This window comes from Choloepus didactylus, chromosome 2 (genome assembly GCF_015220235.1).
Source record: "Choloepus didactylus isolate mChoDid1 chromosome 2, mChoDid1.pri, whole genome shotgun sequence".
In the NCBI taxonomy this organism is placed as follows: Eukaryota; Metazoa; Chordata; class Mammalia; order Pilosa; family Megalonychidae; genus Choloepus; species Choloepus didactylus.
In genome coordinates, this window is record NC_051308.1 from 229,863,691 (window position 1) to 229,889,133 (window position 25,443).

A 25,443-nucleotide genomic window follows, 5' to 3' on the forward strand; every position below is an offset into this window, starting at 1 on the left:
TCTCCAGTGAAGGTAGGTACCCTTTGTTGATACCTTACCTTGAACACTTTATGGCCTTAAGACTGTAACATTGTAACCAAATAAACCTCCTTTATAAAAGCCAGTCAGTTTCTGGTGTTTTGCAAAAGGGCAGCATTAGCAAGCCTGAACGCCCACCTCACGGAAATTGTTGAGCACTTTAAATCAGAGCTGTACGTGAAAGAACTTGGCACACAGGAGGTCCTCAGAGAAACATTTGTTTCCCTGTCCAGACAAATCCATGCCTTCCCCTGTAGTCTGAGAATCCCCCAGACATGACCACGTGGGTGGATGGCATCCAGTGCTCAGGTCTAGAACTGAGCCAAAAACAGACTCCAGAAATGGCTGCTGGCTGCCAGGCCTGGCCTAGGGGCCCTCGTCTGGAGAACGCAGGGGCAAGAAGCCTCAGAACTCAGCTCTCCACACCGAGGGGTATGCAAGTTCAAGACACCCGTTTCCTCTCCCAGTGGGAAGTGTCCATGCCTCTCCAGAAAGACAAATCACCCTGCCCCTTCCAAGCGCTGTAAGCAATGAGCAAGACAAAGAGTGAAACGCTGTCTTCCAAATCCGGATGTTCTGTGAGGTTTATAATTAGAAAAGTCACTTGGAACAGGTTGGAACCGTGGGAAAGCCGATGGGGAGGCAGCCAGACTTGGCTGGAATTTTAAAGAGGACCCACAGGAAGGAAGGGAAGGGATGGGGCACCCTGAGCTCAGGGAGGGAAGGTGGGTGGCTGGGGGCGGTGGCTCTGGTCCATGCTGGGGTGAAGACTCTTTGATCTATTCAGTATAAAACCATGGTGCTTGAGTGTAATTTGGAAAAGTCATCCCTGCCCTATAAGGTTGGGGCTCCACATGGATGGGGTCCCCAGGTCTGTGAGAACATCTTCATGGAGGTCCGTGGGAGACCTCTCCTGAAGTGCCCGTGGGGACCCAGGCTCTCCAACGTGGTGGGTGTTCTCTGGCCTTCACCGCCTCTTCTGCAGGTCCTCAGGCCCAAAGGAGGTGGGCAGCAGCTCCTGGACGGTCCTAACGACATATGTGCCATCCGGCTTGGTCAGGTAGACGGCCCAGTCGGTGCCAAACTGGAAAAGAGGCAAAGACACTGTGAGGAAGGTATCATGGCCACAGGCTGGGACTGACCCAGGTTTGAGTCCAGCTCTACCACTTCCTGTCTAATATCCCTCTCTGCACCTCAGTCTTCTCGTCTGTAAAATAGGGATGACAATAATCACAGCAGGCTCATAGGGCTTGAATGAAAGAATGCATGTCAGCAGCCCTGGGCTTGTCACCTTGTCAATGACAGTCAGGAACTGCTCTGTGCTGTGATGAAGGGATGCACCAAGGGCTTTATAAGGCCACACCTCTAGAACTCCTCACGCTGTAACCAATAACAACTAACGCCTGCTTCCTTGATGTTATTTCATTTACTTCACTGCCAGGAGTTGCATGCCTGCTACATTACACATCAGATATTGCATGTGTGCTATTTCCTTATCCACTCTTTGAGGTGGGTGCTATTATTACCCACATTTTACTGAAGAGAAAACTGAGGCTTAGCAGAGTGAAGTCGGTGAAGGAGAGATTCTATCCATCTCCCAATCTTTCTCCCACACCACCAGGAGTCACCACTTGTTGGCTGCGTGACCATGGGTGAGTGGTTAAACTCTGTGGGACTCAGTATCTTTATCTGTGAAATGGTTTAAGAGACAGGAGAAGGTACCAGGCAGGAAGGTAGGTGGAAATTTCCACCAGCTATGGCATAATGGAAAGAGCCTCTGGAGTTGGAGTCAACAGACTCAGGGTCTACCTGGCCAGGTGTTGTGAGAATTAGCAATGACGGGTGTAAAGCACCTGCCGGAAGTGCCTGGCATATAGCAGGTGCTCGGTTAACGGAAGCCATTCTAATTGATTACGTGCATTGCTCATGACCGGTCAGATTTGCAGCCTGCTGTTCCTCCAGACTTCGGTCTGACTTACCAAGTTATTACCAGGCACAATCTGTCTTGCAGCATTAAAAAATTAACATTTTAAGGAAGGAAACTTTTCTGCATGGCAGGCTCTGCCCAAGGGTACCAAGGGTACCAAGGGTAGGGATGAAAGTTGAGCAGAGCCAAGTTGGAGTGCCACGGCCCTGGCCCCCTAGGCTCATCTCTCATTATTTGCGTTGTGGTTTCAGTTGTGCCTCTCCATCATTCAGCTTATTCATTTGCCTGCTCTTGTTTGCCAACATCTATTCTGTTTAGACAAAGCAGCAATGAGCAACTGGACTGAGATGGGGCCTTGGTAGCCAGGGACTCAGTAACCTGAGGTGGCTCCTTATCTGACCTTAGATGTGCCACATTGCTGGGCAGGTGTTTCCACCCCTCTAAGGTGAGATGGATCCCCTACTGTGCATTCTGGGCCTTCATGGTTGCATTTTTCACCTACATCTGGGAAATGAGCTCTGCTGTGCCTAGTTCATAGTCCTGGCAAGAAGCTGAGGGAAGATAGAGATGCTTGTATGTTGGACAGATGCTTTGAAACCTTAAGGCACAAAAACAAACCTGAACCCCATCCCCAAATACAAACAAGTCCAAAAGCAGAAGCCACCATGGAGCAAGCAGCTTCCATTTTGCAAAGAACCATTATGCTTCCTCCATGGCTGAAAAGAATGTTGGCCAATTTATCGAATCTTAGAGGCAGAGTAGCAGTGAACTTTGGAGGCAGCCTGAACTGAGCGTGTATGCCAGCTCCATCACTAACTGGGTGCCCTTTGGTAAGTCAGTCCATGCCTCTGAGCTTCAGGGTCCTCATCTGGAAATATATAAAGGTGCTGATGATGCTGCATTAGAGCTCAAAGGCCTGTGGGATTCTCTAAGCTGGTGGCTTTAATCTTTTGGGAATCTGGAGAACACAGACCTCTTTGAGAATCCATGAAAGCCATCAACACTACCCAATGTGCATAGACACACAAAAAACTTCCATTGACTCCAGATTAAGAACCTGTGATCTGGGGGTGATGTCATCAACATGGTGACTTAAACAGCTACTGAAAACTCCTCTCCAAAGAGTCAATGAATGAAAGGACAATTCTGAATAGTTTGAAACTCTGGAGGAGGATATAGACTGGAGAAAGATACTGCAGATGCCGAGTTGAAGAAAGAGAAGAGATATCAGGTAGGAATCTTCTGTCCCAGACCAGCTGGTTCTCTCCCCTCTCTTGGGCTTAGTGTGGGAAAGACACAGAATCAGCAGACCAGAACCCTCCCACCAGGGACATAGATTTTAAAATCTCTCAGAGTAGTGAGACATACCTCCACTGTTTGAAGACCCGGGGTACAGGAGAGGACATTTCAAGGCCCAGATCAGTGAGGGACAAAGAGACTGGGAAAATGTGGACAGAGACCGTGTTTCCATCCCTGGGTCTGAAAACCCTTCCCCATCCTTGAGGGAAGAAGCAGCTGGCGGCCGTTTCCTTTCCTTGGGGATGGCTGGAGTACTGGGTCAGCTGGGGGAGTACTCTGCCACAGGTGTAGCCCCACATCGAGCCAGATTTTGGCCAGCAAAATGAGGGCATAGGAATCCCGCAGTTTCAGCTCACCTGCGTAGATGCAGCTTAGCAGCCTCTGAGCACAATTAAGTTACTGAACATCGCCAACTGCTGGACAGTCTGGAAGGTGCAAGGGAACTGAAACCCTTTTAAAAACCAGGAGCTGGTCTACATGCTCTGCACAAAAACCCAGCACGGTTTTGGCTGACAAATATGGACGACCCAACTTTCGAAGCAGGGCTCTAAAATAAACCCAAGTCTTGCTGACTGGTGGAAAACAGAGCACCACTGGAATCCAGCAGATCTATATTACCACACACAGTGAACTTGCTGGGGTGCCTGGTGCCTTCCTCCCATCCCTGTGGCAGGCCATGGTGGGTGCCAGATTTGGGGGGAAGACTGGGGGGCAGAGCCAATCTGACAACTGGACAGCAAGAGAAACAAAGAAATATAGAGATTAAAGAAAACCAACAAGAAAAGCCAAGGCAAAAGAGAGAAAACAACCTCCAGAATAAACTTATCAAGAAAATCAGATACCTAGACAGCAAAAAAATCATGAGCCACACCAGGAAGCATGAAGACTTGGCCCAATCAAAGAAACAAACTAACAGCTACTGAGATTCAAGAGTTGAAACAACTAATTAAAGATGTTCAAACAAACCTTCTAAATCATATCAATAAGTTGAAAGAAAATGTCACAAAAGAGATGAAGGATATAAAGAAGACACTGGCTGGCCATAAGGAAGAATTCATAAGCTTGAAAAAACAAGTGGCAGAACTTTTGGGAATGAAAGGCACAATAGAATAGATGAAAAACACAGTAGAGACATGCAACAGCAGACTTGGAGAGGCAAAAGAAGGGATTACTGAACTAGAGAGCAGGACATCTGAACTCCTACACACAAAAGAAGAGATAGGGAAAAGAATGGAAAAATATGAGCAAGGGTTTAAGGAACTCAATGACAATATGAGGTGCATGAATATATGTTATAGGTGTCCCAGAAGGAGAAGAGAAGGGGTAAGTAGCAGAAAGAATAATAGAGGAAATAATCAATGAAAATTTCCCAAGTCTTATGAAAGACAAAAAATTACAGGTGAAAGCACAGGGTACCCCAAACACAATTGAACCAAATAGACCTACTCCAAGACACTTACTAATCAGATTGTCAAATGTCAAAGACAAAAAGAGAATTCTGAAAGCAGCAAGAGAAAAGTGATCCATCACATACAAGGGAAGCTCAGTAAGACTATATGCAGAATTCTCGGTAGAAATTATGGAGGTGAGAAGGCAGTGGTATGATATATTCCACAAACTGAAAGAAAAAACTGCCAGCCAAGAATCCTATATCCTGCAAAACCGTCCTTCAAAAATGAGGGAGAGTTTAAAATATTTACAGATAGACATTGAGAGAGTTCGTGAATAGGAGACCTCCTCTACAAGAAATACTAAAGGGAGTGCTACGGACAGATAGGAAAAGATAGGAGAGAGAGAGTCTGGAGAAGAGGGTAGAAATGAGGATACCAGGAGATAGAAAGAGGATAAAGATTGGGTATTTGATGTTGAAGGAGTACAGAATGTTCAACAGGATTGATTGTGTGGATCCAGAAGTGGAAAGCACAATGTTGGATGATGGTAGTACAATACTGTAAGTACAGTGAACAAAGATAACTGTGAGTACAGTTGAAAGAGGAAGGTTGGGGGTATGCAGGACACCAGAAGGAAAGATGGAGGATAGAGACTGGGATGGTATAAATTAGTGAAACCTAGAGTGAACAATGATTGTGATTAAATGTACAAATACAGGAATGGTTTTGCATGAGGGAGAACAAATGAATGTTGAATTTGCAAGGTGTTAAAAATGGGATGGTATTGGGGAAGAAATGCAGTCAATGCAAACTAGAGTCTATAGTTAACAGTAACAATGTAATATGCTTCTGTTAATTGTAACAAAGGCAATATACGAAAGTTAAATGTCTATAAGAGGGGGACATAAGGGGGGAGTATGGGATTCTTGGCATTGGTGGTGGTATCTGACTTTTTAATTGTATTTTATTTTAATTTTATTTTTCTTTTGTTGCTTTATAGCTATAATTTTTTTCTTTTTCTTTTTCTTTCTTTTTTTTTTTTTTGCCTCTTCTTTCTTTGTGGAAGAAACAGAAATGTCCTCATATAGATAGTATTGGTGAATGCATAACTATGTGATTATACAGAGAACCATAGATTGTTTACTTAGGATGGAATGTATGGTGTGTGAATAAGGCTGTCTAAATATACACAGAAGGATAGAAGTGCTCAAAAAAAAATGTGGTAAAAGGGATGTATCTAGTCACTGTTGGTGAGGAAATATAATGGTGCAGCCCATCTGGAGGGCAGTGTGGTATTTCCATAGGAAGCTAAGCATGGGGTTTACCATATGGTCCTGCAACCCTGTTATTGGGTTGAACTGAGGGGAGGGACACAAATGGACATTTGCACAGTGGGGTTTATGGCATCAGTATTCATGTTTTGCAGTGGATGGAGGTGGCCTAAGGGTACATTGACTAATGAATGGAATGGCAAACTGTGGTGTACACATACAGTAGAATATTGAGCTACCACAAGAAGGAATGAAGTTGTAAGATGAATGGACATTTAGGACAGTATGTTGAGTGAAATAAATCAGAAATGAAAAGAAAAACATTATAATGCCTCACTAATACGGGCTAACTGTAATGTGCAAACTTTGAGAATTGAATCCGAGAGCACAGGTTATCAGGGGAAGGCTTATTGTAAAGCTTCCTAGATTGTAAGCTCTTACAGCAGTTACACCTATTCCTGAGTTATAATGGGTACTTTTAAATTCTGAGACGCTGAGCTTTTTGTGTATAACCTGGTGGGTCCCTGGAACTTTGGGTATCTGTGTGACACCTGAGACTCAGAGCCAGAGGCCAGCAGTTATAAGTGTCAGCATTACTTCATACAGCAAATGTTAAAGAGTCTGAAAAAGAGATCAGACTTCAATTAGAGATATGAATGAAATGGATTGGTTAAGACTAAGGTAAATCAGACTAAAGGGTAAAGGACAATACTGATGGTGTTTTAAAACTTCAACTTCTGCATGAGACCAAAGGAAGAGACGTTTATTAGGTGCAAAATCTATATTTTTTGTAACACACTGTATAATTTAACTTGTATGGGTAGTTTTTTCAAAGATCATAATTACATGGAACTTTGCATAAGGAGTGAAATCTGGTTGGTTTGTACAGGTTAGTGTGAAGCCCTGATACATCCCAGAGTAATTTGGGCAGAGAATAAAAATGCATTTTCATAGCCCCCTGGAGGGACTGGGGAAAAATGTGGAAATATTAAAATTCCCCACATGGGGAATTAATGATGTTCTCACAAGCATTGAGGACTACCAATTCAGAAGGCCAAGCCCTTGATCTTGGGTCTTGCCCTTATGAAGTTTGTTACTACAAAGGAGAGGATAAGCCTGCTTAAAATCGTGCCTAAGAGTCACCCCCAGAGAAACTCTTTTGTTGCTCAGATGTGGCCTCTCTCTCTAAGCCAACTCTGCGCTTACTCTCACTGCCCTCCCCTCTATGTGGGACATGATTCCCAGGGGTGTAAATCTCCCTGGCAATGTGGGACATGACTTGTGTGGATGAGCTTGGCCCTGGCATCATGGGATTGAGAAAGCCTTCTTGGACCAAAAGGGGGAAGAGAAATGAAGCAAAATAAAGTTTCAGTGGCTGAAAGATTTTAAATAGAGTCGAGAGGTCATTCTGTAGGTTATTCTTATGCATTATGTAGATATCCTTTTTAGTTTTTAGTGTATTGGAATAGCTAGAAGGAAATACCTGAAATTGCTGAACTGCAATCAAGTAGCCTTGATTCTTGAAGACGACTGTGTAACTATATAGCTTACACAGTGTGACCGTATGATTGTGAAAACCTTGTGGCTCCCACTTCCTTTATCCAGTGTATGGACAGATAAGTAGAAAAAATGAGGACTAAAAGTAAATGAATAATAGGGAGAGATGTGGGTATGGGATGTTTTGGGTACTCTTTTATACTTTAATTTTTATTCTTATTCTTTTTTGTATGTAGTAATGAAAATGTTCAAAAATTGATTGTGATGATGAATGCACAACCATATAATGGTTCTGTGAACAACTGATTGTACACTGTGGATGATTGTATGCTTTGTGAATATATCTCAATAAATTTGAATTAAAAAAAAAAAGAACCTATGTGAAATCACTGCCCTCCCCCCTACGTGGGATCAGACACCCAGGGGAGTGAATCTCCCTGGCAACGTGGAATATGACTCCCGGGGAGGAATGTAGACCTGGCATCGTGGGACGGAGAACATCTTCTTGACCAAAAGGGGGATGTGAAAGGAAATGAAATAAGCTTCAGTGGCAGAGAGATTCCAAAACGAGCCGAGAGGTCACTCTGGTGGGCACTCTTACACACACTTTAGACAACCCTTTTTAGGTTCTAAAGAATTGGGGTAGCTGGTGGTGGATACCTGAAACTATCAAACTACAACCCAGAACCCATGAATCTCGAAGACAATTGTATAAAAATGTAGCTTATGAGGGGTGACAATGGGATTGGGAAAGCCATAAGGACCACACTCCACTTTGTCTAGTTTATGGATGGATGAGTAGAAAAATAGGGGAAGGAAACAAACAGACAAAGGTACCCAGTGTTCTTTTTTACTTCAATCGCTCTTTTTCACTCTAATTATTATTCTTGTTATTTTTGTGTTTGTGCTAATGAAGGTGTCTGGGATTGATTTAGGTGATGAATGTACAACTATGTAATGGTACTGTGAACAATCGAAAGTACGATTTGTTTTGTATGACTGAGTGGTATGTGAATATATCTCAATAAAATGAAGATAAAAAAAAATTCCCTTTGAGGTTTAAGAGAAATTAAAAAAAAAAAAAAAAAAAGAACCTATGATCTAGTCCACCCTTTTGGTTTTAGAGTTGAAGAAATTGAGGCCTCTTATCCAGATGGTCTTTGCAAAAAGGAGGTCAGGTCCCTTAAAAATATCCAGTGGCTTCCCTTAATTCTTGGAATAAAATACACCCTCCATCCCATGGCCTTCAAGGCCCTGCACCCTCCCTCTGACTCCATGTCCGATCACTTTTTCTCCTTCAATCACCATTCTCGAACCCCTTTGGACTTCTTGCTGCTTATCAAACTCACCAAGCATCTGGGCATTAAGCTTGCTGGGTTCCTCCGCCTGGAAATCTCCTTCTCTACACCACTGTCCATCTCATCCTTTCTCATTTCCTATTTCTCTTTTTAAATGTCATCCTCAACTGAGAAACTAAAAATAATAATCAAGGGCAAAGCTTTTAGTGCCCAGAAGGGAAAGCTGTACAAGTTGCTAGTCTGCCTTGTTTTAGGAGCCACCATATTTTTAATTTCCAGTGTTAATAAGATAATTAAACTTAGAATGTGGCAGTTGTTAAGCTTATGAGATTGCGTTTCTGAATTTTTGGTTGAAGGTTTGGCTACTGTAAAAATGTTATTTTGAGTATATTTTGAATTTTAAGGTCAAAAGAAAGATACTTTTTGTACATTTGTTCATTAAGTTGGAATGATTTTTAAGTTTCTGCAAATAGAGTAATTATAGAATTAAAGCATTAAGCATTCTCTGGTGAATAATGTGCATATTCCCATTCCAAGAAATATAATAAGTGAGTGAAGTTGAAATAAATTCTTTAAAGTATACTCTATTGGCAGTGGTTTCACAACAGTTCTCTTGTATTTATTTATCAATTAAGTCAAATAAAAATGATTAAGGAAAAAAAAAATGTCATCCTCAAAGAGAGGCTCTTCCTGCCCATCTAAAGCAGGAGTTGGCAAACTTTTTCTGTAAAGGTCCAGACAAGTACATATTTTAGGCTTTGCCAGCCTTATGGTCTCTGTCACAATGGTTCCACTCTGCCATTGTAGGCCAAAAGGAGCCATAGATGAGATGTAAACGAATGCGCATGGCTATGTTCCAATAAAACTTTATTTACAAAAACAAGCAGCAGACTACATTTGGCCTCAGAGCTGAACCCTGATCTAAAGTATCACCCATTACCCCCTCGGTTACTCTGAACTCCTTTTCCTGCATTCTTCTCTCTATAGCCCTCATCACTAGCAGAAACTCTACTGTTTGTCATTTCCCTCTTTTTTTATTGTCTCCTGCACTAGACTATGAGCTCCCTGAGGGCAGGGCCTTGCTTGGCTCTTTTGCTGACTATCCCGAACGGGCTCAGTGCCTGGCACAGAGCAGACACTCACTCAATAGTTATTTGTTGCATGAAAGAATGATTTCCGGTGATTCATGCAAGCTTGGGAAGACCTTAGAAGCCAGCTAATTGAGCAAGCAGGACATCAGCTGGCAGCTTGGCATTGCTCCCAAGGCCTGGGAGAGGAAGGAGGCATCCGGTTTATATTCCAGAAAGAAAGAGAAGCTGCTTACCTCTCTCATGACTTGCCTGCAGGCCCCACACGGCGAGATAAAATCTTCTTGCAAGTCACTAGGAAGCAGAAAATGAAACTCAGTTCAGTCCCCTCCCAAGGCGTGAGGACAGCGCTAAGATTCAGGCTCTGAGTCCCTGCCCTGCTCCATGCAGGTCACGCAGTGTCCTCAGGGCTGGGAGGAAGGTGGCATGGCCACTTCCAAGAGGAAAGGCCACAGGCAGGAACGTTATCTCATTAGGGCATTCAATAAGCATTTATCACCCACACCCTGGGGATACAAAGGTTAAGGGGACTTTATCTCTGGCTCTCCCTGCTAGACTAGAAACTCCTGAGTGCAATTTTCCTTCTGTTTTGTTCACTGCTCTATCTCCAGCACCAACCACAGGGCCTGGCATACAGCAGGTGCCCAGTACATACCTGTTATGTAACAGGTATGCAAATAAAGTGCTTTTCTGAGTACACATTAAAGAGTATAATTATTGTTAATATATAATAAGATATAACAAGGGCCTCTAATTGCAACATTGTGAATGTGATGAATTCCACTAAATGGAATGCTTGGGAGGGTTTGGAATGGGAAGATGTATGCTGTATATGTTTCCACAATTGAAAAAAAAGACAGTCTAAATAGATAATGACAATTAAATGCCATAGATGATTCTGGATGAGATCTAAGAATAGAGGAGAAAAGGCTCAAAAGGACACAATTGGGACATAAGAAAAAAAATGAAATATAGAATGTAAGCTTTATATCAATGTTGAATTTCTTGAACTTCTTAACTACACTTACTGTGATTACATAAATGAATATTCTTGTTCATAGGAAATGTATATGTGAATTATATTATTTGTTCAAGGATGTGTGCAACTTGCTCTCATATGTTCAGAAGACAGAGCAATAGAATATGGATGATAGACGGAGAGGGAGGGAGGGAGAAAGGGAAAGAAAGAAATGGTAAAGTGACAAAATATTGAAGTTGGCAGATCAGGATATTGGTGGAGGGGGGTTGGGGTATGCTGGAGTTCTGTGTATGGGGTTTGTATTATTTTTGCAACTGTTACCGTAAGTTTGAATTTATTTTAAAATAAAAATTAAAAAAAAAAAAAATAAGGGCCTCTAGGGCCCGGTGTCATCTGTCCACTGTAGAGCTCTCCACTTCCTTTCCCACACTTGCAGCAGATGTCGCCAGCTGCCTGCTGGACACTTCCTTGCTCAAGGTGAGCTGCATTAGGATTTTCAGGGGGGCTGACCACACATTCCACCGGGAGTTGGATTTGGCCTGGGGTTCAGCCATAAAGGTCACAACCTGATGCACCCAGGCAGCGTGGCTCCTCCGACTGGGAGACGGCCCGATCATGATAATGGCTTAAATTTACGTAACGCTGCCCTGTGCCAGGCCTTATGGGCTTTAACCCATCTCAATCCCTAACCTCCCCAGGACATGGGGACCGTGCAGCTGCTCTCATTGTCCACATGTTACAGATCAGAAAAATGTGGTACAGAGGGGTTAAGTGACTTGCCCAAGTGCCAGTAAGTGGCAGAGCCAGGATTTGAACCCAGACCACCCTGCCTTTGGTTGTTGTGTGGCTTGCAGAAGTAACAGTAGTAACTTAAAAACAACAGCTTTAAGGTATTGCTTCCTCTGTGCCAGGAACTTGACAGAGATTATTTCATTGGGTCCTCGTAATAGCCCAAATGGGTAGTATTGCTCTCCTCCACTGCACAGATGAAAAACCGGATGCAGGGAGTTTAAGCAAAGTGCCTGAGGTCACATGGTAAGTTAATGGTGGGGCGGGATTTGAAACAGGTATCATTAACTCGGGAGCCTGGGCTTTTAACCATTCCTCAACATCCCTGCCAAGAGGATGAATGAATGGCTTGGGAGAAAATGCATCCCGGGGCTTGGTGGGCGTATCAGGACTTTCCCTCCGGGATTCCCCCTTTCTCTCTCTCCCCCGCCCTCCCCTCTCTCCTGCCTTTTACTGGAGAGTTATGGTTTCTGTGGCTTGTGCTGACCTTGGCCACACACCGAAGCCAGGCTTATCAGCCTCGACAGGCTGGAAACTCATCGACTTCGACGACTACAGCTGTGACCCCAGAGGGGCAAGCTTATCTCTCTGTCAGCAGAAATCCCGTCCCAGGCTCCGCAGATACCCGTGCCTTCCCTGAGAGCAGACCCTGTCTCTATAGCTCTCAAAGGGGCTCTCTTAGCCTGTTGAACCCCATCTCTTGTTAACGAGGAGGGTGCATTTCCCATTCAGCCTCTAAAGCCGTGCCCTCAATTTAACAAACCTTTAATGCAATAATAACTGCTTTTTTGTTTTGGGGCTACTGGTGCAGGCTGGATGCTCAAGAATAGAGCTGGAACAATGCAGGCTTTGCGCAAATAAGAACATTTGCTAATCATTGCACCCAGTTAGGTTTAAGAGAGCAGGTAATGACCAAGAGAAAAAGCCTTTGGTTCAGAAAATTCTAAACAGAGCAAGGCCACTGTGTCATTACCCTTTTGTTGACTTTGGCCTCATTTTCCCCCAAAAATTATTTTCTTGGATCTGCCTTGAAATGGAGTGATTTTCCCCTCTTTCTGTAAAGGGTAATTCACATCCTGACCTCGGCTCATCTGCACAAAATGTTCCCAGCATGGCCTCATTTACTCCTCCTGCAGCTGAAGGGAAGCCAGGACGGACTCGGTTCCAGGGAGGGCACCCGGAAGCTGGGGTCCTTCTCCACCAGTGCACTCCTGGCTCCCATTACTCAGAGAAAAGCCTTCAATAAACAGGACCAGCTTGGGGCCAGGCCAAGGCAAAGCTTAGGACCTTATCAAAGAAACGTGGGCTTGCTGCTGTCACTCGGCTGCCACCAGCCTCGATGTTGACCACTGCATTTCTGCCGCTGGCATTTCTGCCTGCCAGGACAGGGCCTGCAGCGTCACCACAATTCAGAGACAATTCAGAGTGCATGACCTGTGCAGCCGGATGACCCCAAAGGCCAGCATCAGGTCGGCCATGTGGGTAAATATTTCCCATGCCATTTTTCTTGCACCGTTAACTCGCTAAGAAAACCCGCTCTCACAGGCAAATGTGCAGGTACCCACAACAGCAATTTCCCATTAAATCAGGAGCATAATGGGTTCAAATTAGTAAAAGAGCCCATACACATGCTTGAATCCTGAAGCCACTGAAGTCTGTGCCCAGGGCCAGCAAGGTCTCAACGTGCTCACGCTGAGGGTAAGTGCATGGGAACGGGGATAGTTATGTTTGGGGCACGTAGAGTGAGCTGACTGGGGCTCGAGTTCAGCCAGAGCCTTGGCTGGAACCTGAGAAGTTCGAGCCATAATCAGTGTCGGCCTGGCTGTCCTCCCACCAGCTTGTCCTTGCATCCTGGTTCCTGACACATAGAGGCACTGGTGGGTGCTGTGGGTTGACTTGTGTCCCCCAAAAAACGTGGTCAAGTCCTAACCCCCAGCCCTGTGAATGTGACCTTACTTGGAAACGGTCTTCAAAGATGTGATTAGTTAAGGTGAAGCCAAACTGGAGTAGGGCGGCCCTAACCCAATGGACTGGTGTCTTGACTAAAAGGGGAGAACTGGACACAGATGGACAGAAGGGAGGACACCGTGTGAGGCCGAGGCCGAGAATGCCGTGGATGGCTGTCAAGCCACCGCCAGAAGCCAGGAGACAGGCACGGAGCCGACTCTTCCCGACAGGCTTCAGATGAAGCATGGCCTTGCTAAGCTTGGTTGCAGACTTCTAGCCACCAGAACAGTGATAAACTAGATTTCTGTTGTTTTCAGCTACCCGGTTTGTGAAACGTGGCTACGGGAGCCCTAGAAAACTAGAGCAGCAGTGCTGGTGAACGTTGTGCCGCGCGTGCAGGATCCCAGTGTTGGCTCAAGGAGAGCCAGGAAACGCTTTTTACTTCCTGGTGCAGCACGGTGTGATGGAACAAGAGCCCAAGTGGATCTCTGGGGACCTGGGCTCTTGTCCTGGCTCTACTGCTGACTCCTGGGAAAGTTGCTCAACCCCTCTGGTCCTCAGTTTCTTCAGCTGTAAAATGGAGATTGTGGAAGGAAAGTCTATACTGGGTTGGGTTTATGTCCCTCCAGCTTTAGGTTTCTATGCTGCCTTTCTGTTGTGTTTTGTAGGGACTCTGTTTTTTTACTTTGCATTGTTAGTAGAACAAGAGCAAAACTGCCCTTGCATTAGCGTTGCCTTGGTTGGCTGGCTGCTCTGTAGGCTCACTGAGGGCACGGTCCATTTCTTACTTATCTCCTTATCCTCAGTACTCAACCCAGAGTCCTAAATAATGCCTGGAATATATAAAGTGCACACTAAACATATGCCAGATGAATGAATGAATGAATGATAGGTTCGTGGTGGATGTCGGCTGAACAGATGCCTGAGTATTACTGCAGCATGGCTTTCCCACTCACCTGGCAATAGCAATTGCCTTGAAATCCTTGTACCCTTCTGAGATGGCCTTCTGGATAGCGGTCCGCTCAGCACAGATGCCCAGCGAGTAGCAGGCATTTTCTACGTTGCAGCCTGAGGAGAGAGGAGAGCCCAGTGGTATGTCCCATAGAACCACATACTGCTGCATGAGCTCGGCGAGAGGCTCGCCTCATTCCAGCGCAGGGAGAGGCCCGTTACTCTGAACAGGGTGGGGAGAAGGAGAATATTTCACATTGTATATCTATCCTTTGCAAGGATCCCGACCAACAGAGAAATCAGTTAAAACAGTTGGGATCGGGGGCAGGGAGAGATCAGAGAGTTGCAACTAGGAAGTAGAGATAACACGTATTGAATGCCTACTCTGGCCAAGCATTTGTTCATATTAAAATGTGAGTTATGAGAGCTGAGATAACCAGCCCCTTTTTGCTCTGCCTCTCTGCTAGATCATTGAATGATGCATGAATGACACATGAGTGCCCCACCTGGTCTCCACACCTAGGTCCCTGATTCCCTTCTGTAATGGCTTCCTTTAAACACAGCCCCTTCCTGCCCATACCTGCCCATACCTGCCCACATCTCCCATCTTTGCTGATCTCACTGCCCTTCACTCCTGCCGCTTCTGGATTATGGACCCTGCCAGCCTCCCTCCCCATCTAGCAACCTTCCCACTCTTGGCCTTCCAGCCCACCCCACCCTGCACCTGACTCTTTCCCCATCAGGCGTAATTCACACAAATCCTGAGTTTGCCAATGTGTCACGAAATCAAGTGGCCACACCTGCAGACGGCCTAGTCTCTCAGGACAGTTGTGTGTGTCTGTGTTGGAAGTTCAGAATGGCCTCGAATAGAGAAATCATCCCTTGTTGTTTATAAAATATTGCAACATGTCAATTAAGGAGAGTGCACTGGTGTCCTGGTTTGAATGTATTATGTCCCCCAGAAAAAGCCATATTCTTTGATGCAATCTTGTGGGGCAGACATATTAGTGGGGATTAAGTTAGAATGTTTGGATTAGGTTGTTTGCATGGAAATGTGCCCTACCCAACTGTAGGTGATAACTCTGACGAGATATTTCCATGGAGGCGTGGCTCCACCCATTCAGGGTGGGCCTTGATCAGTGGAGCCATATAAATGAGCTGACAAACAGAAAGAACTCAGTGCAGCTGTGAGTGACATTTTGAAGAGGAGCTACAGCCAAGAGGGACACTTTGAAGAAACACAGGAGCTGCAGATGAGAGACAGTTTGAAGACGGCCGTTGAAAGCAGACTCTTGCTCCAGAGAAGCTAAGAGAGGACAAATACCCCAAGTGCAACTAAGAGTGAATTTTTGAGGAACTGCAGCCTAGAGAGGAACATCCAGGGAGAAAGCCATTTTGAAACCAGAACTTTGGAGCAGACACCAGCCACGTGCCTTCCCAGCTAACAGAAATTTTCCAGACACCAATGGCCATCCTCCAGCGAAGGTACCCGATTTGGACACTTTATGGCCTTGAGACTGTAACTGTGTAACTAAATAAACCCCCTTTTATAAAAGCTAATTCATTCCTGGTGTTTTGCATTCCAGCAGCATTGGCAAACTAGAGCAACTGGTATGCCCACTGCTCAAACAGCACTTTGTAGAAAGAAAACCCTAGGTACCATTTTGCCCTGGGGCCCTTTGCCCTCACTAGCTGAGAGGATTTGGGGAAGGCTGATAAAGATGAGGGTGAGCTGAGATCACACGAGATGAGCACCTAGCACCATGCCTGGCCCAGAGTAAGCGTTCAACAGCTGTTGCTGCTGATGCCATTAATTGTGTGTAGGTCAAGGCTTTCATCTGGTGCCCATATCCTTTTGCTCTCCAAGCCTGTTGGCCTTCCAGAGAATCCCCAAGTATGCCAAGCTCGCTCCTGCCACAGGACCTTTGCACTGGCTGTTCCCACTGCCTGGAACTCTCTTCCCCCCATATGGATATGGCATGCCCTCCTCAGGTTTTTATTCAAATGTCACCTCCTTGAAGACTTCCCTGATGGCGCTATCTAGAATTGCTTTCTCCTCAATCACCTCCAACCCTCTCTATTCATTCATCTCGCTTTAATTGTCCTTTTTAAAGCACTTAACACTTTTCTGAAATACAGACATAAATACCTTATTTTATTACGCTTCACTTTATTGTACTTTGTGGACACTCTGTTTTTTACCAATTGAAGGTCTGTGTTAACCCTACGTCCAGGAAGTCCATCAGCACCATTTTTTTCCAACAGTGTGTGTTCACCTCGTGTCTCTGTGTCATGTATTGTTAATTCTTGAGATATTTCAAAATTTTATTTATTATTATATCTATTATGGTCATCTTTGATGTTACTACTGTAACTGTTTTGATGACAAACTTGATCAATAAATGTTGTGTTTTGTTCTGGTTCACTGACTGGTCATTCCCTGTCTCTCTTCCTCTCCTCAGGCCTCCCTATTTCCTGAGACACAACAATATTGAAATTAGGCCAATTAATAACCCTCCAATGACCTCTAAGTGTTCAAGTGAAAGGAAGAGTCACACATCTCTCACTTTACATCAAAAACAAGAAATAAAGCTTAGTGAGGAAGGCATGTTGAAAGCCAAGAAAGGTCAAGAACTAGGCCTCTTGCACCACACAGCCAAGTTGTGACTGCAAAGGAAAAGCTCTTGAAAGAAAATAAAAGTGCTAATCTAGTTAACACACGGATGATAAAAAACCGAACAGACTTATTGCTGATACGGAGAAAGTTTTAGTGGTCTGGAAAGATCAAACCAGCCACAATATTCCCTTAAGCCAAAGACTAATCCAGAGCAAGGCCCTAACTCTCTTCAACTCTATGAAGGCTGAGAAAGGGGAGGAAGCTGCAGAAGAAAAGTGTGAAGCTAGCAGAGGTTGGCTCATGAGTTTTAAGGAAAGAAGTCCACTCTAACATGAATGTACAAAGTGAAGCAGTAAGTGCTGTTGTAGAAGTTGCAGCAAGTAATCCAGAAGGTCAAGCTAAGATAATTGATGAAGGTGGCTATGCTAAAGAGCAGATTTTCAATGTAGAAGAAGCAGTCTTATATCGGAAGAAGATGCCAGCGAGGACTTTCACAGCTGGAGAGGAGAAGTCAATGCCTGGCTTCAAAGCTTCAAAGGACAGGCTGACTGTCCTGTTAGGGGATAATGCAGCTGGTGACTTCAAGTTGAAGCCAATGCTCATTCACCATTCTGAAATTCCCAGGGCCCTTAAGAATTATGCTAAATCAACGCTGCTTGTGCTCTATAAATGGAACCACAAAGCCTGGATGACAGCACATCTGTTAACATGGTTTACTGAATATTTTAAACCCACTGTTGAGAATTACTGCTCAGAAAAAAAGAATCATTTAAAAATATTACTGCTTATTGACAACATGCCTGGTCATCCAAGAGCTCTGATGAAGATGTTCAACAAGATTAACATTGTTTTCATGCCTGTGAACACAACATCCATTCTGCAGCCCCTGGATCAAGAAGTCATTTCAACTTTCAAGTCTTACTATTTAAGAAATACATTTTGTAAGGCTATAGCTTCCACAGATAGTGGCAGATTCTCTGACGGATATGAGAAAAGTCAATTGAAAACCTCCTGGAAAGGATTCACCATTCTAGATGCCGTTAAGAACATTTGTGATTTTTGGGAGGAAGTCAAAATATCAACATTAACAAGCATTTGGAATAAGTTGATTCCAACCCTCATGGATGACTTTGAGGGGTTCAAGACTTCAGTGGAGGAAGTAACTGCAGATGTGGTGGAAATAGCAAGATAAGCAGAATTAGAAGTGGAGCCTGAAGCTGGGACCGAGTTGCTGCAATCTCATGATAAAACTTGAACGGATGACGAGTTGCTTCTATGGATGAGCAAAGAAAGTAGTTTCTTGAGGTGGAATCTACTCCTGGTGAAGATGCTGTGAACATTTTTGAAATGACAACAAATGATTTAGAATACTACATTAACTTAGTGGATAAAGCAGCCACAGGGTTTGAAAGAATTGCTTCCAATTTTGAAAGAAGTTCTATTGTGGGTAAAGAAAAATGCTATCAAACAGCATCACATGCTACAGAGAAATCTTTTGTGAAAGGAAAAGTCAATCAATGCTGCAAACTTCACTGTTGTCTTATTTTAAGATATTGTCACAGTCACCCCAACCTTCAGCAGCCATCAATATCGAGGCAAGATCCTTCACCAGCAAAAAGATTATGACTTGCTGAAGTTTCAGATGACAGTTGGCATTTTTTAGCAATAAAGTATTTTTAAATTAAGGTATGTACAGTGTTTTAAAAGACATAATACTATTGCATACTTAACAGAATACAATATTATGTAAACATAACTTTTACATGCACTGCATGACTTGCTTTATTGCGGTGATCTGGAACTGAACCCACAACATAGCTAAGGTATGCCCATACAATTCAGTGGCATTAATTACGTTCACAATGTTTTGCTGCTATCACCACCATCCATTACCAGAACTTTTTCATTACCCCAAACAGAAACTCTGTACCAATTAAAGAATAGCTCCCCATTCCCTCTCCCCCCAACCCCTGGTAACCTCCAATTTACTTTCTATCTCTATGAATTTGCTTGTTCTAGATATTTGATGTAAGTGAAATCATGCAATATTTGTCCTTTCATGGGGTGAATAAAAGGTCATCAGAAGGCAGGGAGGGTGCAGTTGAGTTTAGACACTGAGTTTATAATGGAATAGGTCTGCCCAGTTCTGGGACTTTCTCCAGCAGTGCAAGAGACCAGCCTCCATGGAGGCAGCTGCTTGTGGTTCTCTCCTCTCTCAGCCCCACCTCACTGCCATCTATCCTCCCTTTCTGCACCTAGACTCACTTCCTGTCTCAATAAAGAGACCCAGGAATTTGGGCAAATGCCCTCCATTTTTCCTCTTCTCAACATCTCTTTCTACGTCTTCTGAGTACCACCCTGCAGCATGGGACAGTAGATTTGGAATCAGATAAAGCTGAGCCTCAGTCACTGAATCTCCCTTCTTCCTTTTTCTAATAACAGACCCACCCAGTCCCCATAAAGGAGGGATGACATGTGAACCCACTGGCTCAATGACACTACCCCATCATGACAGCAGGGATTGGTCCAAGGATGGGCATGTGACTGGAGATGGACCAATCAGAAACCTTCCCTGGAATGTTCCCTCTGGAGCTGCTGGGGGAAAGAGTTCTATCCCCTCTCTGCTTTTGAGGCTAGAAGAATGTCAACCAGAGGCTGCCTGTGCTTGTGTTCCCCAAAGCCTGGAGACACCCCATCTGCAGGGAAGGAGGAAGAAACCAGTACCTGGAAGGATAGAAAAGGGCATAGTGATATTTGAGTTCCTGAATCCAGCCATCCCTGAGCCAAGCTCTACCCTTACCCATTCTGTTTCTGGTTTCCATCATTTACAACTGAAAGGGCTCCGACTAACGTATGTGACGCTCCTAGTCCCCCTTCAGGAGTGGCTGTGAGATAGAGAAGTAAGGAGTTGACGTCAGGGGATTGCTTTGCTTAGGGCGGGTAAGATAAGGAGTGTCAGGGTAAGATAAGGAGTTGATGTCAGGGAGGTTATGTTTGGGGTGGAAAGTTTTGCCTAACACCACAAAATACTAAGGACAAATAATTAAGGGCTAACAAGAGCTATGGGATGTTCTGGGTCATGAGAATTGTACAACTAAGTGATGATAAGGTAAGATATGGATGGATTATCATGGACAGAACATATGCTACGTGAACTACTTTATAAATCAAGCCCTCAATCTTAAGGCTTGCTCTTGTGAAACTTATGGTTGTAAAAGGGGAGGCTAAGCCCACCTCTAATTATGCTTAGGAGTCACCTCCAGAGAACCTCTTTTGTTGCTCACTCTAAGCATGCTTTCTATCTCTAAGCTTAAGTCTGCAAATAAATTCATCACCCTCCCGCCAATGTGGGACAGGAACCCCAAGATGAATAAGCCTTTCTGGCAATGTCGGACATGGATTCTGGGAATGAGCCTGACCCTGGCATCGAGGGATTGAGAATGCCTTTTTGACCAAAGTGGGGAAAAGAAAGGCAACAAAATAAGGTTTCAGTGGCTAAGAGATTTCAAAGAGTCAAGAGGCTGTCCTGGAGGTTACTCCTACGCAAGCTTCACCTAGATATGCCAAATGACCACAATATGATAAGCCCAAGTCAACAGCAGTCCCGAAAATGTTAAAGAATACCCAGATCCCTATCTGAGACTCTGTAAAAGTTTCACTTACTAAGTTTATTCTTCAGAAACTTAAATCCTTCAGAGTGCTCCTATGCCAGCTAAGTCCCCAAACCCAGAGACAATAGCCTGTTCAAGAACATCAACTAGATGTGTCCCTTTTTCTCATAAAGTCGACAGGTTAGGGTGGTCACTGCCCAGACATCCCTGAGGATCAGGAAAGTTTTTAAACTAGAAGAAGGGGTAGCAACAGACAAGATGGAATTTAACAGAGGATTATGAATGCTGAATCCTTACGTAATTTTCTTTTTCTTAGTTGCTTGGGTGTTGGAATATTAGAAGGTAAGAATTGAAATGGTGGAACTGTAACCCATAGCATCCTTTGAAGTTTGTTCTATAGCTACTTGTTAAATTGTAATTTGAAAGCTATAATACTTTTTTGTATATAAGTTATACTTCACAACAAGGAAATAAGTGAAACTATGGTACTATAACCCATAACAACTTTGGAAATTTCCTACACATCTATTTGTTAAATCGTACATTGAAAGATATTATCTTTTTGCATACATGTTATATTTCATAATAAGGAAATAACTGAAGTGATGGAACAGTAACCTATAATATTCTTTGAAATTTGCTAACTACTTGTTAAATTGCACTTGGAAAGTTATCACTTCTACGTATATATGTTATATTCTACAATAAAAAATATGATTAAAAAAAGTTAATCCACTCCTGTGGGTGTGGATCCATTGTAAGTAGGATATTTTGGTGAGTAGGATCTTAAGTTAAGATGGGACTCACCTCATTCAAGGTGGGTCTTAACCCTCTTACTGGAGTCCTTTATAAGAGAATGAAACTCAGACAAAGAGAAAAGAGAGCCACGGAAGCAAGAAGCTGAAAGCAATGAAACCCAGAGGAGAAGGGCGAGACCAGCAGATGCTGCCATGTGCCTTGCCAAGTGACAGAGGAGTCCAGGATCACTGGCAGCCAGCCTTCAGGGAGAAAGCATCACCTCATGATGCCTTGATTTGGACATTTTTCTCAGCCTCGAAACTGTAAACTTGTAAGCTAATAAATCCCCACAGTAAAAGCCGACCCATTTCTGGTATATTGATTGCAGCAGCCTAGCAGACTATAACATCCCACAGCTAATAAACAGCAGCACCGGGATTCAAACTCAGGAGCCTCCAACTCCAGAACCTTCTCCCCACACCCTAGGCCCTGCCTTTAAATCCCCAGTGCACAATCCTTTCTGTGGTCAGACCAGGTCCTTCTCTGCAACTTGCATGGGCCACACTCATTCATTTTCTCATTCTGCTATCACTGGTTGGGGCTCCACCTGAGCCATGGCCTGTGCTAGGTGAGGGGACCTCCAAGGGGGCAGGGACTGTGGCATTTCTGCAATAACCCCAGCACCGGCACATTGCCTGGCACATAGTTGGCGCTCAGCATATATTTGTTGAGCGAATGAATGAAACAAGAGGAGGACAATCAAGGCATGGGCCTCACCCAAAAGTGCTCACAGTCTAAGGGGGCCACTTCAGAGTGAAGGGTGGCCTTCTTTTGGGTGGATTTAAAGGAATAAAAGACCAGGGCATGCTGGCATGTGGCACTCTTGGCTCTGGAGGGGGTGATGAGGTTGTCTGCCAGCCTGTCTGTCCAAACAGGAGGCCTGCCCCAGTGCTGGAAAACATGCATGGAAGGCAGCCACACTGGACCCCCAGCTCAGAACATGCTGCCACCTGACATGCTAGACCCCAAACCCAGAATGCCTCTCCCCTCTGCCTCTCCAAACTTACTCGTTCTTCGAGGCCCAACTCATTTGTTCATTCATTCAATCTGTCAGTCAGCAATTACTGAGCGCCTATTCTGGGTCGGCAGAGTGCTGGGTGGTTGCTGGAGGGCAAAGGTCCAAAGATTTCAGACACTGCCCCTCCCTGCCTGCAGGAGCCCAAAGGCCAGTGGGGGAGGCAGGTATGTAAATGAAGTGACTACCCCATGTGATAAGCATTCCAGGTGGGGTCAGCTCAGGTGCCCGGGGCAGGTAGGAGAAGTCTGCACGTCATCTGTAGGGCCTGTGGGGCATTTGAAAGAATCATTGGCTGATTCCGATAGATAGCCGTGGGGCTGTGTGGGTTAAAACTGCTGGCGGTCATGGTTAATGTTTTCTACTCAGTCCAGGCCAGAATTTCAGTGCAACACTCAGAGATACTTTACTCCTTACAGAGCAGTGGACTTTGGAGTCAAGGCAACTCTGGGTTCAAATCCCACCGTGGCACTTAACTTCTCTGAGCCTCAGTTTCCTCCTCTGTGAGGTGGCGATAAAATAACTGCCCTGCAGGGTTGTAAGGGTTAAATGTATGACAGTCACAGTCACAGAATAGCACCCAATCAACATCACTTCTGCTGCTCAAAGATGCTCAAGACTCAGGTAACTCATGAAACTGAACAGAACCTCAAAAGACAAGAGATAAAATGAATATGGTCGGGGTTGTCTAGCATAGCCCTTACCGCCTAAGTGTTGCTGCAGAGGACAGTGGCTCAAACCTGGCCGGGGTTGGAGAGTTAGTTTACCAAGTAGATGTACGTATGTGAACCTCTAGTCCTTTAAATTGCTGCCACCAAGTGAAAAGAGGATGCTGGAATGCTGGGCTGAGCTGGACATTCCCACTGGTCCTGCTGGGCCCATTCTTTCTACGTCCGGCCTGGGGGGGGTGCATGGCTTCCCCACCACTCCACCCCAGGTCCCTGCTCTCCTGGATGAGGCTGCCCCTTAGCTCACCAAAAACAAGGGTGAATTTATTTTTTTCCAAGTAAGCTTTGCTACAAAACCAACCAAAGAAAAGGAGCTTAGAAACAGATTAGCGTGGACTCAGATTCCTCTGCCTCCACACCCCGTCACGGCTCGACACCCAAACCCTGCCTCACTTCTTTCCTCCAAGATTTGCTGCAAGGCCCACGCCCCACTAAGTCACCCCAACTTGGATTCCCCCCTCCCTCAACCTCCAGCCCTGGGGGTACAGGGCAGAGAGAGCAGGACTTTGGGGACCCAGCCCTGGGGTCCGTGACTAGTGTGCCCTATGTTATATTGGGCAAATCAAGTCACCTGCCTGGCCCTTAGTCAAAGGGGTGGAGATGAGAGGGGCAGAGGGGAGGATTACCGATCTAACTTGTGGAAGCCTTAGCAGGGTGTCAGGCACCGGGAGGGGGGGTGGGGTGGGGGTTCAGAAAATATTAACCCTCTCCCGCCCAGCACCTCAGGACTGCTGGTGCTTGATTGATAACCTCCCCCTTCAAAACTTCCTCCTCCTGCCTCGGCTGTCCAGTCCTCCAAGAATTGAAAGCCCCGGGCAGTAGGCAGGGCAGGGGCGGATGTCAGGGGTACGCAGCCCGGAGGCCCGGAGAAGGTGGCCAGAGCTGGCCGAGCGCAGGGCTAGCCGGTCGCCCGCGCCTCCCGCGTCCCTGCGGCGTCCTCCCGGCCCCTCCCAGCCGGCGGCGCCCGCCCCTACCGGAGAAGATCCTCCCCTCCCGCGTGAGGAGGGCGGCGCCCACGGGGAAGCGGCTGTAGGGGCAGTAGGCGGCCTTCTTGGCCTGCTGGCAGGAGAGCAGCAGCCGCTGGACGTGCTCCGGCTCCAGGGCGCCGGCGGGAAGCTCCTGGGCCATGTCGGGCTCTGGGCAGAGGAGCGGAAAGGCGAGATCCAGCTGGTGGCCGGTCTGGCAGCTCCTCCCCCGGGTGTGTCCCTGCCGCGAGGTCCTCTAGGATCCCAGACACACGGTCCCCGGGGATGCTGGGCGGGACCAGGTCACCGAGAGATGTGCTCAGTGGTGTGTAAGGCTGGGCCGGGGTGTGTCCCAGTGTGGAAGGAAGTGACTGTGTGTGCCTCATACTCTGACTTAGGAACCACTCTCATTGCTGACACACTGATGGGTGAATGGGTGAAGGCCTGGGTCAGTATGAGTGGGTCAAGGGGTGGGTGCTGCTGGGTAGTAGATGGCTGTGGACACACATCCCCCAGGGAGGAGGCTGCCGAGTGCATCAGTGCGTGGTATCCCAGATCCAAGCTCCAAGGGTTGACAGCTCTCAGTTTGTCTTATGGCTTTTTCTCTCCATCACTCAGGGATAAGGATGAAAGGGCAGGGCTGGGGCAGCCACAGTAGCTTCCTGCGCCAGGGAGGGGCAGCAGTAAGACTGAAGGGCTTCTTTATTTTTACCCATCTCCTTCTAACTTGCTGCACACACACACACACACACACACACACACACATACACACCTGCCAAACAAGAGTTAACAAGTATCCCAGCTGGAGGGTACCTTTGAGATCATTTATTTACTCAGGCACCCCTCATTTTATGGTTGGCAAAATGGACCTGGTGGTAAAAGAAATAGGTTTGTATCTGGGCTCTACCACGTTCCAGATGTACCACCTTTCAGGCAGATTTTTTGCACTTCCATAGTAGGGACGATGATAATCCCTGCTTCACATCCTGAGATTATAAAAGAGTTTGAGCTTTGGAGTTTAGTAGACCCTGGTTTGAATCCCAGTTTGCCAGCTATTAGCTGGGTGACCTTGGGAAGTGCACACTGCCTCTCAGCCTTGGTTCCCTCGTTTATAAAATGGGCACACTAACTGTATCTCACAGAGATGTAAGGATTGAATGAGACTATGCGGGGAGAGTGAGCTTGGTTGGAGGACCAGTGACATCACAGCACGAGCACCCGTTATGATGTCACGTGACTTGGCCAAGGTCACCT

General features: G+C 45.6%; 1 protein-coding gene across 1 annotated transcript; it reads right to left on the reverse strand.

The window, feature by feature from the left end:
- Positions 1–262: 262 nt before the first annotated feature.
- CDA (cytidine deaminase) lies at positions 263–24,439 on the reverse strand. The gene is made up of 4 exons (XM_037818524.1): positions 24,199–24,439; positions 14,461–14,572; positions 10,026–10,083; positions 263–1,102 (listed from the first exon to the last, which is right to left on the reverse strand). The coding sequence occupies exons 1-4, from the start codon at positions 24,350–24,352 to the stop codon at positions 986–988; spliced, it is 441 nt and encodes a 146-aa protein (XP_037674452.1). The 5' UTR covers positions 24,353–24,439; the 3' UTR covers positions 263–985.
- Between the last annotated feature and the right edge of the window lie 1,004 nt (positions 24,440–25,443).